Below are 19,978 nucleotides of genomic sequence, written 5' to 3'. Positions count from 1 at the left end.
AAGCCGAACCTATAGATTAATACTAAAGAAATTCAAGAAAGGAGAAATTCGGAAAGAGGATTTAATTCAAGCATGGAACAAATATATAAATAGCAAGAAAGATGCACACAATAGGAAGAAAAATAGGGTAAAATGAAAGAAATAAGAAATTTCAATGAAGAAATAGCAGAGGAAATTAAGTCAGGAGGAAGAGAAGCGGGGAAATTTTGGAGATATTTCAGATAAAAACAAAAGGAAACAGTAAAAAGACATTCTTAGAGATGAAAAGGGACAAATGCTGAAAGGCAGGACGGAACTTGTGGTGTACTTAATAGATTGGGCGATGAAGCAAAATTATGAAGAACGGAAAAATGAAACCAATAAAATAGAAAAAGTAAGTAATAAGAGTGCAGAAGAAGAAAGTCAGGAATTAACCTATTATATTGAAAATATGGAAATAGAGAAGGCTAGCAAAAAGGTAAGAAGAGGAAGAGCAACAGGAACAGATGAGGTGTCAAATGGGATGTTAATAAACCTAGATAATAAATCTTTGGTACTTTTAAAGAATATTATGAGTAATATACTTGAATCAAGAACCATTCCTCCAAGTTGGAAGCAAACAAAGATAAGTTAATATATAAAGGAAAAGGAATAGATTAACATGACACAAAAATTATAGACCAATACCTATTACGAGCTGCGTATACAAGTTCTTTGCAATTATTCTAAAAAACAGATTAATGAACTGGTTAGAGAAAAACAATATATTAAGTGTTACAAAATGGATTTAGAACAGATAGAACAACAACAGATAACATTTACATTATAACACAACTGATAGAAATATGCAGAGAAATAAAACAAGTTTTAATAGTAGCATTTACTGATATTGAAAAGGCGTATGACAGTCAAGAGAAAGATATTATAGGAAGTAAAGGAAAAACTTAGGAATATCAAAGAAATTTTTTATGCTTCATAAGGAACTATATAGGGATAACAAATACAGATATGAAATGGGAAACATAAAATCAAAATGGATAGACAGTAAGAAAGGTTTGAAAAGAGGATGTCCTCTATCACCAGTTCTATTCCTGATATACATACACGAAGTGGAAGAAGCATTGTTCAAAACAAACATAGGGTTAGAATTAAGATTGCAAGGAAAAGAAAAAGTAAGAAAAATCCCTGGCACTCTATTTGCAGACGATGTAGCGTTGATGAGTATTAGTATTGAAGACATTAAGGAAAAGTTAGAAACAGTAGTTAGGAAAGGAGAAGAAATTAGTTTAAAAATAAATGAAGAAAAAGACAAGTTCATGGTTTTTAGCGGAGACATAGAGGATCAAAATATACAAGCTGAAAACAGTATTAAGCAGGGCTGAGAAAAATAGAACTTTGAGAAATTACACTTGACAAAGAAGAATACTTGAACAGAAGAAAAAACTGAAAAATAAACTACAAAAATAGATAGCAATTATAAAAATTAAAGCAATGTGGTAATGCAACAGATATGAGGTGTCAAGTATACTAGGAAGCAAGTAGCAGTACCAGCGCTAACATATGCAAATGAAGTGATAACTAACGGAAATAAAGCAAGTATATTTTACAACAAGCACAAAATGAAATAGAAGGTTTGCCCTAGGAAGAAATAATTTAAGTTTAAATATTACAATGACAGGAGAGACGGGATTTAGTGGTTTTGAAGTAAGAGAAGTTATGAGTAAAATAAAATACAAAATAACTTGGAAGATTAAAATTTATGGTAGAAACAAGATTAGTTAAAGTTGTGCATGAGGCCACTAAACATATGAGAAAAGCGGAGAACACAAAATTCTTTAGGAGAATTAGGAAATTAGAAAGAAAATATGGTCAAAGTACCCGCTGGCACAGAGAAGAAATTATGAAAATTCGGGAAAAATCACCGAAAAAACAATTAAACAAAAAGCGCAGGAAAAGTGATATGAAGATGTTGTCGAGAAAAGCAGTTTGAAAGGAATATAGACATAAAAAGCGTTACGACAAAATAAATTATATGGACAATGTTTTACGAAGCATTTTACTTTTCAAAGCCAGATCAGGGAGCCTTGAAACAGGGAGAAGATTGAAAAAATTAAAGAAGTGAAGAAAATGCCATTTACGTTTTAAAGAATCTGAAAGACTAGAACAGTTATTGTTAAAATGTGAAGAAACCCTGAAGGTAAAGGAAACATGGAAATGGAACGATGACTTGGAAAAGGAAAGGAATTTGGGTAAATTAGTTTGGAGGCTAAGCTTCAATATAAATGAAAAATAACTGAGAAGGAAATAAAAAAAAAAAACAAAGAACTTCTTGAATTTTGGTGGAAAAAAAAATGGAAATCGTTAAATAAAAAAAGAGCATTATATTACTCTTTCCTATCTTATTTTCCCCAGGAAGTAAACTTCCGAAGAGAAGGAAGGGAAATACCTTGAACCTAAACCTGAACCGGCATTCCATGCGCGCTACGTTGAATTTGAGGTAAGCTGTAATTACGTAATAATCAAAACGGAGCCGAAAATTCAAAACCAGTTCTTAGTCCTTTCGATTTAAATTATTTTATTTAAATCAAGAAGTGATATAAGGTCTATGGAATCTCAGCACACGAGGACTTTGAAGTCTGGTGCAGCTATCAACCGCTCTAAACAGTGAAGAAGACAAGGTTAAGCAAAAACAGTGAACAACATACATTAAAAGTCAGCAATTATAAGGTTGAGTTGAGTTGATTTTGAGTTTAACGTCCCGTTCAGCAGCGAGGCTATATGAGACGTGGACCTACTGATTAACGTGGAATCCGAACCACATGAGCTCCCGCCGGGAATCGAACCCGGGTCTCCCACGCCAAAGGCGCGTACGCTAACCGCTTAGCCACGGAGGAGCTCTCAGCAATTATAAGGATTACCTAAAATTAGCAACCTACGATTAGTAGCTAGGTTGTTCGCTTCTGATCCCTGACTTAACACCATGCGATTTCTAGTTATGGGGAAGGTAAACATGCGCAATTACAGTACGAAGTTTCGGGATTTTAACGATCTAAATGACCTATAATGGATGTAATATCACTTATTCCCCTGAAATGTGTGCAGGTACTTCACATGAAACCGTCGTTGTATTTATGTCTTGAACGTAGTGGTGAACAGGTTAAGGCGACTTCAGTGAGCTCGCACGTATTTAGTACTTGTAGCAAGTATATCATATCACTGATATTTTTCCCGGTATAGATGTATGTACAGATTAAATATTTCTTTCTCTTTTCATTCAGTCATACGATTTTGACTAAATCGCATAATTTTAAGATGGTGTTTAGAATATAAAAATAATGATACCCAGGCCTGAAAACATCATATTACTTATCAAAATTAAAAGCGAAATGTTGTTAACATTGTATATACACGTACTAATATTCAGTTTTTAATACATGACAAACTAGACACACAAAGCCACTTTCGCACGACGTGCATTACGAAACATGAAATTGGAAGACATCCCATTTCGCACGCTTTTACACATGTGACGTGTTTTGTTTACGTGTATCAAGCAGTTAGAAAAACCTGACGTTTTTCGTAACTCCCCTTCCATGTGTGTGTCAAAATATGCATTTCCAATTGTGTCTTTGAAAATATCTCTTACCACAAAAACTGCATGTGTAATTTCTTTCAGAATGGGTTAACACGTGGCTTTCCAAAAGAGTTCTAGTAAAACTCTTTTTACACACTTGGCATGTATGCGAGTTTTCACCTGCGTGTGTTAACACGTGCTTTTCCAAAGAATACTTTTGCGTAATTCTCTTGTAACACAACTGACAATTGTGAAGCCCTACACCTGTGTGTGTTAACATGTGCCTGTTCAAGTAATTTTTTGTAGTAAATCCTCTACTACATGCTTGGCATGTGAAAGGTCTGTCACCAGTGTGTATTAAGATGTGTGATGCCAAATTTGATTTGCTTCTAAATCCCTTTGAACATACTGCACACTCATGGGTGTATTCACCGGTATGTATCAACATGTGTCTGGCTAAGTCAGAATTAGAAATAAAACCTTTACCACAAACTCGGCATGTGTGAGGTTTTTCAGTACTGTGAATGAGCACGTGTCTTGCCAAACACGAACGCAGCTTAAATTTTTTCCGCAAACATTGCACTTGTAAGCCGTTTCACCTGTATGTATTTGCACGTGTGATGCTAAAAGTGTTTTCTGTGTAAATACCTTTGAACAGAGTTTACACTTGTAAGGTTCTTCACCTGTGTGAATTAACGTGTGTTTTTCAAATTAGAAAGATCTCTGTATTCCTTTTTACAGACCATGCACTTATGAGGTTTTTCACCTGTATGTGTTATCGTGTGTCTTGCCAACTCCAACTTTCTAAGAAATCCTTTTCCACAGACCTTGCACTTATTATTTTTTTCACCCGTATGTATTTGAGTGTGTGTTGCCAAATACGACTTTCTAGTGAATTCCTTTCCACAAAATTGACACTGGTGAAGTAATACCATTTTAAAGCTCATGGAAGTACGAGATTTCTCATCTGGAAGTGTTTTCTCATAACTGATAGCATCTCTTCGTTTAATAGCGGCTCTGCCTTTTCTGGAAAGAATATGTTTATGAAGCTTGTGAGGAATTGCGTAAACAAGAAAAAGAAATCAATACAGATAATGAGGAACAACAAAGAAATGGAAAATGCTTCCATGTAAGGTATAGCAATAATGGGAAGATACATGTATTGTATTCGATTTTAAATTGAATCATATATATGAGTAAATGCCAGGTACTCATAAGTTACAATTCGTGATTAGATGAAGTATGGTACTAATATGCTATTTTGTCAATTTTTGTAGAAATATGGAACACAGAACTATATTATATTTTCCAGTATGCCCTTCCTTTTTCTATCTCAAATTGTATATATATTTACATATGCGATAGCAGTTTTAAGTTAATTCCAAAATACCGCCGTCAACTAAAAAAAAATAAAATAAAGAGTTCGTAGATATATTGTAAATTTTTACTACAAACTCTGTTTCCTTGTATATTTACTTTCGTTGGAATTTATTAATAAAGTTGTGTAGTAAAAAATAGTTAATATTACTTTTTAAATCAAATAAAGCAAAATAAGAAAATCATAAAGAAAACCTTTTACCGTTATGAAAATGTAGTCTGTTAAATAATTACTTGAATATGCTGGGGGAAGTTTGAGGGAAAATGATTTGCCACACGTATTAGGAAAACTCACATATACGTAAAATTGAAAGTGTAGAAAATGATATATTTTGGGATGAACATACAATTCGCAGTTCAACGGCAGTTTTAGTATCCGAAATCCATTAATATCTTATGTTGAAATTACAGAAGACCAAGAACGATTCTATTAGCAACATCACAATGGATTTCGTAGAAGTTACCTCTGTGGTCAAACGTGTTTAGTAATGCTTTCCAAAAACTAGAAAAAAAGGGCGGAAGTTTAAGCCTGAGTATAGTAAGTTGTTTTATTTATTTTCTTTGAATATATGGACGAGTATTTTAAATTCATAAATGTCTAATTTAAATGTTTGAAGGAGGAAATATTAGTTGAAGAGAAACCTGTCAAAACTCAGTCATATTTATTCGCCAAGTCCATCAAATATAATACGTTATACAACGAAGACAATATAAGGAAAGTTAACATTCTTATAATGAGAAAAGATTTTGATTCCCGGCAGGAGCTCATGTAGTTTGAATTTACGTTAATCAGTACGTACAAATCTTATATAAACAGGTTTCTCAAAGAGACGTTGAACAAGCATCATGGGCCCTTGGTTCGATTCCAGGTTCCAACAAGTGAGTTTTGTGGTAGACAAACACCGTGAGCGTAGGCTTTCTGGGAGTTCTGTTCTTTCCTCCCATTTTCTTCATTCTACCAGTTTCATTCATTGTTCGTCACCGTGTCCTTTAGCTTAGCCGATACAATCGTCGGACGTAAAATTTTGTAATTCATGTTCTGCACTTTTATAAAGAGAATTGAACAATCATATTGAAGATGTGTACTTCCTAAAATTGAACTAAATCTAATTTACAGTAATCTGTAATATCTTCAGTTTCTCATTTATTTACATTGATTGTTTATTTGTTTTCGTAAATGTCTATACATTGCATTTAATTAGGAAATCAGTTTTGTTACAAAAGGTAATTTATGAACATGAAATGTATAATAATGGTTATATATGAAAGAGTTTGCTCCACCAGTCTTGCAATAGAGAGCAGTTGAAACCTTCAATCCCATCATCCTACTTATTTCACTTCAATGTTCATGTTCACGTACTAAATTGGTCCCCTATATACGTTGATATACGGTACGAAAACAAGCAAATGGAGGGAGCTCATACAGTAAAGTCATGGACTGCTAACGACGGGGCTCGTGTTCGAATGTTGTTGCGGCAATTTACTATAATTTTTTATGGTACTCGGGATTCAATTGCTACGTGCATGTTTTCACTTCTGGTGAAGCATCTGAATCTCTTCTATTCCTATCAGTATTTGCAGTTCGTTGCTCCAACAGTTTATAAAATAATTTTGGTTTTCGCCAAAAGATAGGAAACGCTCATGATTTTGATATATGTTGTTTAACTTATAGCAAGAAATTCACAACTATTTACTGAGAGGGAAGATCTAATATGGTATACTGTTCAACTTTCCTTCAGACAATTTTAAACGTACCAAACAATATTTCTACGGACCCTGTAAGTGCCTCTACAGACACGACAAAATCAATCGAAATGGCTTTTACAAAACATACCGTTCTGTGTTTTCTGGCTCAGGACAGGTTTCAATTTATCTTTATTTCGTATCTTTTTCTCCCATGTCTGGTGTCATTAGACATGAGATTTTTGACGCGAATAAACAAATTAATTCTTTCCATTGTAATCTTTGCAAATTTCGATGTTTTTGATAAAAATAACACTTTCCGGTAAAGCTACAGAATCATGTGGATCACAGGAAGAACAACAAGTGTAAATTCTAGTTTTTGGTTTAGAATTAAATATTCGTTTCGAGTGCTATATGTGCTATACAGCGATTAATTTTAGATGAGAAGAGGAAACTATGTAATAACTTCTTTCTCAGGGTTGCAAGAGTAGTTTGCAAACCTGTATGAACATAGAAATTATCATGGGCATTATCAGGCAATATTGATTTGAGAAATACAACCACTATCATTTGTATGTCAAGTAATGTATGAAAAAAATGTAATAATATTTTAGTATCAAACCTTAACGAACTTTTATATAATATATGTATTCATGAAAATAGTCACTACTTCTTACATACTCAGTTGCTCTTCCTCCTCTACAAAATTTCCAGTAAAAAATCTTCCTCTAGAATAAACCATATACGCTTTCATATTGGAAAACCGGGTTTGCTTTCAGATTCAAACTTACATGTCTCGCACCAAAGACGCGAGAGATTATGATTTTTTTAAAAAAATAATCATTGGACATATTTTCTCCTTGATGTGATATTTGTTTTGAAACCTCTACTTTCTGTTACTTTACACATTAGAAAAACATACATTTAAAGAGCCACTCCCAGAGACCGAATCAAACCAATGACAGAGAGAGTATGAGTTCTTTAATCTGAAATCTTGTGTTGGCATAGTTATATCAGGATCCTGCTAACAGGTGAGTATTCCTAATAAATGAACCGATTGGCTAAACTGAGTATTATTAACAGTAAGTATCCCGATTTAAAAAAAATGAAATGAAATCTTTGAATTTTACGTCCCACGGTTATGCCGGTTAGGCTAAAGGAGACGGTGATTATGAGAAATGAATGAAATGGTGGAATGAAGAAAGTGGGAGGAAACGGGAGAACCCCGAGAAAACCCACGCACACGGTGTTTGTCCACCACAAAGTTCACTTGGCGGGAGCAGGGTTTGAACCCGGGACCCCATGCACCAGAGGTGAACGCTCTACCACTGAGCCACCGCGGCCCCTATCCCGATTTAAGTCCAAACTGGAGAGAAAGTAGGAATTTTGTATTTGGAAACGGAATTTGATTAGGATTTGAATATATTTTGTAAAATTCTACAATTATGAATTACACGTGCAATTTTTAAAGTAAAGCACAACCATTACATGTGGAGTGGTAAAGAGACACGAACACGGAGCTAATGGGGTAGAGGCTAAACCCCCAAAACAATCGTGGAACCGCCCATGTAAGTTTCTCTGGAATATAGACGGTTGGTTTCACGTTGCTGTTCATCTCGGAAATCCATCCTCACTCTAATAGTGCTAGCGTACCTCATGGCACCATCCCTATACATTTATCCCTATGAAAGCAGATGAAATATTTATTTCTACCAGTACGCAAACACAACCAACAGTTTCGTACACTTCTTTTGATCGCAAGATCAATAGAGATATTTCCTAATGAAATTGAATTTATAAATAATAGTAGTACTTTACGCATCAGATAAAACATGCTATGTGTATGTAAATATTTTAAAAAAGAAATAAAATGTTATTACAACTTTTTAGGATTTCGATTTAATTTCATATTAAACAGTATTTTTATATGATTGCTCGGATTGTTTTATAAAAATATATTATCAATTACAATAGCTATTGTTAATCCGAAACAAAATTATAACTATACATATAAAGCAGAAACTTCAATCCTTATTTTGTACGTGTGGTTTCAATTTGATATTAACTTAGAAATCTGTTTTCTCTTTAGAAGTGTTAGTATTTTCCACATTCTCACCCACAATTTACACACAAATGGTGAATAAAAGTGACACATATTTGAAAAGCTCACAGTTTATCTGATTTTGTTTTTATAACTACTTCACATGTTCAGAATGTAACTTTATCCTTATATTCTAATAAATTCCGGAGCGATGACCAAACCTTCGCTCACTAAGTTATAGCGAAACCTCGTTTTAATAGTTTTACGAAAAATGCTCGAGGCATAGTTATGCACTGGCAATGCATTTAGTGATTTATTCGAGAGATACAAAGCACTTTACATCGAAACATTTTCCTTGTTTCTTTTTTTATATTTTTTTCAAACAATGCATGAAAAACAAAATTTTTCTCTATGGTATTCAGAAATACTGTTTCAACTCACCTCAAAACAAGAATCTGTTTTTGGTGTGATATGCGATGTGTGGTAATTAGTTTTCATACTATTACTAGTAGCAAAGAGCAGACGATACTACCTTGCGAGAAACAAGATAGAAACCGCTGCTAAGCCCTATTTCTAATGGAGTTTTGTTCAGAAAAAATAGTATACATATCAGAAAGAACATAGATAGATAACATGGTGACAATAATAATATTCTAACAATATTAGTGACACAGATTCTTGACTTTGTGCTAATGGCGCGCTTTATGATTAATCCAATCTTCGTTTATTATAAGTAGCTCGATTGCTGCTACTTCACTCCTAAAGTGACGAGAGTCCTTACTTTCTCACGAAGTCAGAAACTATTTTATTCTCGCGTTATTACGGATGAAATATATAAATAAAACTGTGAATTATACAAAACTTTTCTGTTCATTTCCCAGATTTGACCTTGGGAACTTTCACTTATAAATTTGATACTTAAATTACTACACAAAATTGTTATTTTTGTAACCCTTGAAAGGAAGTAGATTTGAAAGGTATAAAGAAAATTCCTTGATTCAGTAAAGAAGGCATTCTTTTAATATGAATTTTTTTTGTAGAAGGATTAAGGATATCTTTGCAATACCGTTGCGTATATTACGAGCTCTTGATAATGTTTTATTTTATTAACTAAAGGCTATAGCCAAAAGCTATATTAAATAAAGAAATAAATGTTTTATGTTAACGTCCCACTAAAGTGTTCATTCTCACTAAGCGGTAAGGTTTTAGAGCAATAGTTCGAACGTATGTCTGAAGATGTGTTAGTTCGTAGGTGTTTTTTCTATTAAAGCTCAATAATATATTCATATAGTAATGCCAAGCGAGCGACATTGAGTGAAGGCGGATTGATAGCTTGATTTATTGCTTTCTTTATCACGATTCAATTAGTATGCGGAGCAATGTTCTAGAACCCTGCTCCTTTAGGCTAAAGGAGATGGTGATTTAAGCAAGAACGATGATGGAAGAATTGACAAAAACAGAAAGTTGAGAGAAACGGGAATACTCCGAGAAAACCCACTGACACAATATTGTCCAGCACAATCTTACTTAGACTCACAGACACTTGCGAATTAGAGGTAAAAGCTTTACCAAAAATGTACCATGCTCCAAAAATTAAAGAAGAAAGACAAGTAGCAGGCCTTAAATAATTGAATATTATATTTATTAAACTTAATGTTCACAAAGCTTCTTTTCTCAATGTTTTGTAATTAATGTCGCAAATTATCCGATACTTCGTAATACGTGTCATGGAAATAAGTGCTTGTTTCTCGCTGGGTAGGATCGTCTGCTCTTTGCTACTAGTAATAGTATGAAAACTAATTACCACACATCGCATATCACACCAAAAACAGATTCTTGTTTTGCGGTGAGTTGAAACAGTATTTCTGAATACCATAGAGAAAAAATAATTTGTTTTTCATGCATTGTGTGAAAAAAATATAAAAAAAGAAAGAAGGAAAATGTTTCGATGTAAAGTGCTTTGTATCTCTCGAATAAATCACTAAATGCATTGCCAGTGCATAACTATGCCACGAGCATTTTTCGTAGAACTATTAAAACGAGGTTTCGCTATAACTTAGTGAGCGAAGGTTTGGTCCCCGCTCCGGAATTTATTTGAATATAAGGATAAAGTTATATTCTGAACATGTGAAGTAGTTATAAAAACAAAATCAGATAAACTGTGAGCTTTTCAAATATGTGTCACTTTTATTCACCATTTGTGTGTATATTGTGGGTGAGAATGTGGAAAATACTAACACTTCTAAAGAGAAAACAGATTTCTAAGTTAATATCAAATTGAAACCACACGTACAAAATAAGGATTGAAGTTTCTGCTTTATATGTATAGTTATAATTTTGTTTCGGATTAACAATAGCTATTGTAATTGATAATATATTTTTTATAAAACAATCCGAGCAATCATATAAAAATGCTGTTTAATAAGGATGAAATATTTCAGTTCGAGATAGTGAGCTTTACATGCTAATCATAATCAGAAATGAAATGAAATCTTTGAGTTTTACGTCCCACGAATATGTCGGTTAGGCTAAAGGAGACGGTGATGATGAGTAATGAATGAAATGGTGGAATGAAGAAAGTGGGAGGAAACGGGAGAACCCCGAGAAAACCCACCCACACGGTGTTTGTCCATCACAAAGTTCACTTGGCGGGGGCTGGGATAGAACCCAGCTAATCATAATAAATAGTTAAGTCAAAATTTAATATTATGCCATTATAAAAACGTTAACTGGATAATAAAGCAGTTCAAGACATTATTATTACTTTAATCTGTATCATAGATTACAATCATCATCAAAAGAAATCGAATATTCGTACCCTCAAAGGATTTTATTGAGGAAGATTTGACATGAAGAGACAAGATAAATGATTTTAACAATAAAATATATTATTCGCTGTTTTTTTTACATGGGATTACTAAAATATTAAGTTTCACAAAAATTAAGTTTCAAAGAGGAAGTCAAGAATCGAAATTGGGATGTTCAATTACTAAATCAACATGAAAAAAAATTGCCAAGCTAATAGTAACTTCAGAGGTTAACGTCGCTGAGCATTGAGACTATATGAGAAGTTGAGCTACATTCAAAAGAGAATTCCAGACCTTTCGTAAAGCGTTCAAAGCTGTTCCGTCGGGAAACGAGTACGGAATCTAGTGATTTACGGTCACGACTTTCAACGTAATTAAGGATGGGCACAAGTCAAGTTCAAGATAATTTTCTTGCGTCGAGTTCCGAGCCGATTCTCTTTTTCAGGTCGTGTTAGACAAATGGCTCGCTAGTTAAACTCATCTTAACTCGTTTTGAGATGATGGCCTGATTATACTGGAAAGCGAAAGCCGTAAGAAATATAAGCAGCAATGTGCTATACTTTTGTTTATTCCAGTGCTTAGAATTCGTCTCGTTTCGATAACGATATGACAATAGATTTTTATAAGAAGGCAGCCTCTAATATCGTTAGTACCGATATATGTATATAGTGACGTTGACACCATCAAGGCTGAGACCTGCGAAGTCGAATTTGGGTCCAAACAGAAGACCAATCCTTGTAGTGATGTCAATCGTTTCGGCTCAATTCAACAGTGCGAACAGCTCGAGCCGGTTCGGTTTGAAGAAAGAGGTAAGGAGATATTCTGTGCGCGCCAACAACGAGGTCTATTTGCAATTATCTGCTGACATAACATAATTAGAGAAACAAACCAAAAACGAAATACAATAATAATAAAACTAGGAATAATTTAATTAAACTACAAGAAAAACATCCACAAAAGAGTTAGAATTAAATTGCATGCAAATCCTAAAGCTCGCCTAAAAGTAGCAGCATTCTATGGAGGAAACAAGTGTGGTCACCAAGCGGCAAGGGCACGTCTTCTGGAAGCTTGTAACGTTGTTGATGCCAAGCCAGAGCGGAACAATTGACGAGATTCGAATAGATAAAAGATCTCTACTAAACACATATTGTGGAGCAGGATCGCCACGTAAAGATATACGTACTTCAAATGAATGTGTCCAATACACAGCCAAATTTAAAGTATTTCTTCTCGACGAGATTCTTGGAAACGAAAGGTCCAGACTCCTAATCGTGGTTTAATGGCATGCAATTTGCTGTAATGTGCGAGATACCATTCCTACTGCCTTTGGTGTAAACGAGAGAGGTGAACAATGGGTAAAAGTCTGTGCTAGGGAGTTGCGTCGCCAGTGCACCTTGAAGAGCTGCATCTTTTGCCCCACAGTCCGCCTGCTCATTACCAGGAATGTTAACACGGCTAGGAATCCAATGAAAGTGGACAACTGAGCCGGCACGAAGTGAAGAATGACATTTTAATAAAATAGGTTCAATCAGAGTATGCCTATTATAAACATTACTAAGGCTGGTAAGAGTACTCTTTGTGTCAAACACGATCAGAATACAGGCACTGTTATGAGACACAGCATAGTCTGAGGCTTCAATAGCCAGTAGTTCATTCTGGAACTGAAGATGGATGCAAACGAAGGGAGTCGGTAACCATAGTGGACAGGGCCAAATACAAACCCACAGACAACAGTCTTCAAGTATCGAATCATCTGCACGAAACTTTGAGAAGTCAGCATAGTGTTGTAAGAGAGCGAAACTCCTGACGATATTGGTGATCAGTCGTGATAAACTTACTAAACCACACCAACGGAAATGATATAGGAGGACAATGAAGCTGCCAGGGTGGAACGGGAATAAACGGATAAGTATCCGGGACAGCATGAGCTAGGATGACAATGAAACTTCCAGGGTGGAACGGGAAGAAACGTATAAGTATCCGGCGCAGCATGAGCTAAGTCATCTAACAGTTGTAATGCACGAATCGCAAAAGGCCGGCCGACACGAGGCCATGCCGTATAGAAACGATAGTGATCACACGCTTCAAGAACGAAAGAAGAAGGGTGACCAGGAAGTGCTTTAAGGCGTGGTGGAAGTGGTGACCAGGAAGGCTTAAAATAACAGAGGATCAAACATCTTCTGCGGTGATGAAGAGAAGATTAATCCGCATCAACATTCAGGCTAGGTATATAGAGGTTGTTCAGTCTACATTTTGCCAATTTCGATTTACCTAAAAATTTAGAAGAATCCACGGCGCCAGGTCCGTAACTGCTCCATGTGTTTCCCTTGGTTCCTAACAATAGCCAGACAGCGTAATTTTCACTGTAATATGTTTCTCTGAAGAACTGAGACGAGAACCTTGTGACATTCCCTTTGCACAGCTTTCAAAAGTCCTTCCACAGTTCTCACACCGTTTTCCCAAAGCCCGCTTCAGCAATCCATATCCACAATAGTCTAGAAGACTTGCATCTGGAGAGTTAACAGTATCATGTCCCCATGAACATGAGGAATGAAAAAATTAATTAAATACTCACGTAAATTTTGAGATGTTTCATCTCTGAACACATTTTTAAAACTGACCCTAGAACAAAAACAAGAAACTAATCCAAGAACATAAACAAGTCCTATGACCAACACGTAAATGGAATTTCCAATAACAATCAAAATATGATATATAAACAATTTCAAGGTGATTACTGTAACGAAAAAAGGAAAACAAGAGCTTTCCAAAAAAAATCTCCACAACAGTATAAAAACTAGCATTTCGAACGATAAAACATCATTCGATCGTGTTTCATCAATAGTGCAATTCGTGAATATCCGATCCACCTCATTTGGTAACTACCGTCTTCCATTGCCTACAGGATGTCTCAGCTGAAGCCGACAACCATTAAGGGACTCTTCAGCTTGTTAGTATGCTCAGTGCATATAATAATTACATGACCAATTTATAGTGTAAAAGGGACTGCATAAAAGCATGAGAACGCACGAGAGTTATCAAGGACAGACTACTTGATAATTACCCCGTCCATTGTACTACTCGATTTAATGTTGTAAATATCATTTACATTTTCTATATTGTTCAATTTTAGGTGATGGATATATTCATTCAATAAACGCTATTTATGCATAGCTGCTGCTTTGCTTCTTGAAAGATGATGTATCTTCCGTAATACTTTATTTCTCAGACCATATTACGTGACAAATAAGCAAATTTCAGCAACAACTTAACAGGTACCTCATTGAAAGGTATGACCTCTATCTCCTTGTAGAATACGAGGGACGATTGTGAGGTATGTGATGAGGCCTTGTCCATGTGAATGCGCACCAGATTGGCGTCATTTCCTTACATTGTTGGAATCTCATGTTCGTAAATCGGCCGCATGATCTGCTCCTGAAAATACTGCGAATTCATTTTGCACCCTACGAATCTTCAGTTTACCTCGGTAACAGTAGCCAGTAACGACGATGAACACTTTTGGGAAATATTCTTTACAGACACGGACCCACCTTCTGAAGTTTTTGGTGCCTTTCTCTCGGTACATGGTTCTCTTGGTTTGCCGAAGTCGGAAATGTAAATCCATGCTTCTTCGAGTTTACGACGTACACCCAACTTTGTTTTGCCAGATGCCGTTCGTATAGTTTCCGGGCGTTACACTGTCGTTCCTTTTGGTGGGCATTCGTGAGAATATGGCCGCGAGCTTTCATGACCTTTTTGCAGCGTGAGTTGGTGCTGTAAGGTCCGGCTCACAGTTCCCAAAGACACGTCAAGACGATTAGCTATACACCTTTGTGTTGGCGGATTTTCATGCACTTCCATTTTGCGAAGTTTCCTTTGCATGGTGGAGGTGGCCTTGGTGCATTCCCGCTTCCTAGGCAACTTCGTTGGTGATCCAAATGGTGGAGCTTCATTGCCCTTGTACTTTTTAATATCATTTTTTATTCCAATTAAACCGATGTTGCAACCATTCTTCTTGCACTGTTTTCTAATGACAGAAATACTAAGTGGGCGTCATAAAGAGCCGCGACATAGCTTTCCCAAAACCGGCTTAGTTTGAACGGTATTTTGGTCACAGAGCGGAAACCCACACAGTCGGAAACAAATTTAACACAACATACACAACAATGGTCCTGTTCTGTCCGTTATTGTCGTCCGCGCGGAAAAACAACTCTGTTCCTAGTGTCAACAAACACTGTGTTTCGGGGCTAATATGCAGGGATGTAAATATAATAGCACACAGTATCCGTTGCTTCTACCTGCTATCTGAAACAGGTAGGAATACCTTAAACTCCTTCTATCTCCACCAACCTACAGAGTAGGATTTTTATATACCAACATGCGAAAGGTGATACAATGATAACTAAGACTGTTTATCTTTATGGTACTCATTTATTAATTAGCGTTTAATTAGTAGAGTTTATGATGGTGTTGTGATGTACGATATTAAGTAAAAATGTTAACTCACATTTCATAGAACTGTTTGTGAATTGGTCAACGTTAGAATATCAGAGATGTATTAAAGCATACCTTGATGATCTGAGTTCGAACCTCTGGCTGCGAAGTTCGTCTTCTGACTTCCTCACATTGGATGGATGTCCACTGGAACGTAGTTAACCAGCTGATCTCAATAGTGGCTCTATTGAGAATGATGATACTTGGAGACTAGCGCTGCTATGGATCTCCCCGAGACTGATCCCATAGACTGATCCTATAGACTCCCTGAGACTGATCCTAATTCAGTCCAACAATAGCTTTTTATCATCGTCTTCATGATGACGAATTTTGTTGTTCTTGATTACGAATTCTGAAATTTTACATCTCTGAGCCGAAATTGTGCTTATTCACAATTTCTGCATTTTCTTTCATTGACCGAATTCTCCAGACAGCTTATGTCTGCGAAATTCACACTTTTACCTAATTTTGGTTATGTGTATGTGTTGACATAATTTCTACAACGTTTTACATTTATCTATTTCGTATTGTTTTTGTTATTCTTATGACACTGCAGACTCGTGTCTATTTCTTGAAGAAACAACAAGCATCAGCAATGCGTAATACGATGATATAACATGTCTGCAACCTAATTACAACAATTCAAAATAGTAAACAAACATTTTAGTATTTCCTTCTGAAACCAATTAATGATATGAATAAATTTAGATCTTAACCTTTTCCATAATTTTGGAGTGCCGTGACACGCATAGCGTGACACGCCCCACTTTAAACTGAGGCATCTCCGATGCAGACTAGATCTTTGCAAAAGATCGGCTTTCGGAGAACTCACTGTATATGAAATTTCAAAATTATTAATTATTAATTCCTTTTTAAATCGAAAGCCAAAAATTATTGTTGAGAAAACAAACAAAAATTAATGATTATTAATTTTTCACAAATTTTCCTTTCCTCTCTGTTTTTTTTAAAGTTCATTCAATTCTTTCTCTTTATGGATCTAACTCTGTTTAATAACAGTATACTGCATGTATCTGCCATCTGTTGTCGAAACTCAACAGTACTTGAACTTTGTCTGTCATCAACACACTACTGAATGTTTCCAACCTAAGTCCTTTCTTAGGGAAATTGAAACTGATCTATTAATATTCACTTTATATATACACACACACTAGAGTATATCTTTATACACTTTCACTTATGATTTTTCATCTTAAATTCACCAAAACACTAAATCACTAACATAAACAGCATTATAGTTTCAGCAAACTTGCACCAAATTGATCAACATAGTTGGCAACTCAATGTCAACTTCGCGACAACGCTTTTATGTTAAAAATGATGAGCTTAGCAAAAACTTCCTATTTCTCATTCTCTTTCTTTCTTCGACTTCCGTTTAACCTTGACCAGATTATATATCCGCTCAACGTGTAAACGTCCTTCCAACACTTGAAGACCCACGTCCACTCTTTCACTCTTTACAGTTGTACTGTATGAATGAATCGCACCTCGATATATAAGTTAACCAATTCACAGTGAAAATGTGAAAATGTGACTCTGAATGTGTTACTTTTTTTTTTAAATGAAGTGTGCAAAATACGTGATGCGTGCTTATTTTTACGTGTGTGACAGTATTATTTTTTTTCATCCTCTACTTTTTAATACATCATCTCTACTTTTGAATGGTAAGTACCCTACTTTTTATTATTGATATTATCTATTAAACACTATTTAAAATACTATACATGTCTTATTTAAAAATATTTTTATTCTTATTATTAATTATGTTTCCCGTAACCTATTTTCTTTAATTATTCTTATTATTAAATCACTTATTTTATCACAATTCACTGTATACAAAACATATTTACAGATTCGGGATTTTTACTGATGCAGATTCATATTTCCATGAATCTGGGAATAGGCTTTGGTTGTTTCCTTGCGGCCTGACTCGCAAGACATCTGATAAATACCATTTTGTATACAGTTACTTTATTTATTTAATTAACTTTCGTTACTCCTATTTATTTATTTATTTACAAAAAAAATTATTAAATCTCCATTCTTCTCCATACTCAAAAATATTATTTTTAAATCTGTCAAAATCGGGTATAAATTAAATAAAAATTGATATCTTTAGATGTTATTTCGATACTCAATAGTACATCTATTGTACTCCATATTCGTCTATTCCTAGTTCTTAACTTAAACGTCTTTAGTTGCTGGCCTTGCAAACCAAAAACTATCTAAGTTTTCGTCTCTGTCAGGGTTAATCAATAATATAATAATAATTAATCAATAATATAATAATAATTAATAATATAATATAATAATCTTAATAATAATGTAATGTTAATAGCGCTAAATAATACATTAATTCATTTTGCCAAATGGCCTAAGCTCTGAAACGATATCTCCGATCAGTTTAATAAACATGATACTTTAACTCGTCTCTTAATGTTCTGTATCTATTAAGGGTTTGTTCACTGACTGCATATAGCAAAGTCCTATTTCCCCTAAAAATATCTCTTATAGTAAGCTTACATTATTTCTTATAGCTATAGCTCGAGTTCTATTCTCAACTCGTATATATATATTCATTGCTTACTCATATATTTCTTTATTTAGCTAGCTTCTTTTTTTTTCATTAACATTACTGTAATATAATAATCATAAATTTAATAATATAATATCCATAATAGTAATTAATAATTAATAAGCGTCAATTCCAGTCATAATAAAAATATTTCAAGATTAATCAAAATCTTGCCTTGTCATATTCATGATATATTATCTATTAATGTATCTTCTATTTAATTAGCTATCTATATCTCTATTATCTTCATCTATTTTCCTTCTCTTTTTCTCTTTCCCGATCTATCCATCTCATTTTCTCATTCCTTAATTTAAATGCCTGTGATAAGTCTATTTTCTACCTTTCCTTATCCTAGAACTTAACTAGTCTAACTTAATCGCTAGATAGCAAGCCTATATTCTATTCCTAATTTTCCTTAACATTTATGTCCTTAACATTTATATTTTTCCTATGCCTACAATCCAATTATGAAAAAAATTCAAAATTTTGATCTTTCTAAGTACTCAACTAAATAGGTAAGATTCACTAAAAAAAATCACTGCTTTGCGAAACGACAAGTGGGTATCTAATTCCTCTCTGTACCGCCTTAATGTCGCCGAAGACTTATGTGTTCCTACAAATTTTCGTGAGAGGTTTGGAGCACTCCCAGTTCAACGTCACGAAAATGTGATTTCTAACCTACCTAGGTTTCCCTATCAAGAATGTCCTAATTACGTTGAATATATTTACTATATTTAAACTTAATCACTACACATTTAAATTTCATCAACCATTTTTTTCATTCTTTCTTGCCTTTATGCTCTTCTTCTTTTTTTTTCCAGATAGCTACTTAGTCATAATCACTTATCCTTTATTATCTCGTTATTTAATCCTATTTATTAACTTTAAAATCCTTATTACTTTAATAATGTATTTTTACTATGTCGTAAAGACATCTCCATTTATTTACTTTAACTTCTAGTGTTTACTTTTAAATTCATCTTTAAATTACTTATTTAAATCTGACTCAAAATATTAACAATTTACAAATCCTACACCCTGAATAATTATTATAATAATTCTTAGTGACTAACCTATTCCTAAAAATACTTATAATTACTCTAACTATAATCTTACTTAACTATTTATATGTCTATATGTAACCGAATCCCATAATATAAAACTTACAACTATAACTAATACTAATACTATATACATTCTAATGACTTTATCTATCCTCTATTTACATGTCTAATATTTGCCATAACGCCTCTTATTTCTCTCCAAAAAGAAATTTGCAAACGCTGCTGTATCTAACAGTACGTTCTCCCTTGATATAATGATCTTTGATTTCTTTTCTAACGATGCAAACGTCCCTACTACGTCCGCAATTTGAATTGCGTCCGAGCAATCATATGTATTCTTAAACCTTTCTAGCCAAGTGTTGACCC

The 19,978-nt window shown here is 34.4% G+C and overlaps 1 protein-coding gene across 1 annotated transcript in view; it reads right to left on the bottom strand.

The window, feature by feature from the left end:
• Positions 1-4,095: 4,095 nt before the first annotated feature.
• Positions 4,096-19,978, bottom strand: part of LOC145684304 (uncharacterized) — a 55,258-nt gene continuing 39,375 nt past the window's right edge. Inside the window, exon 2 of the mRNA XM_081756480.1 lies at positions 4,096-4,579. Coding sequence (XP_081612606.1) covers positions 4,246-4,579 — 334 coding nt within the window. The 3' untranslated portion in view covers positions 4,096-4,245. The remainder of the gene's footprint in view (positions 4,580-19,978) is intronic.

Source organism: Thermobia domestica, chromosome 4, assembly GCF_964235325.1.
Source record: "Thermobia domestica chromosome 4, izTheDome1.hap1.1, whole genome shotgun sequence".
Classification (NCBI taxonomy): domain Eukaryota; kingdom Metazoa; phylum Arthropoda; class Insecta; order Zygentoma; family Lepismatidae; genus Thermobia; species Thermobia domestica.
The sequence above is the reverse complement of the archived record's forward strand: the minus strand, read 5'-3'. Positions and strand labels throughout refer to the sequence as shown.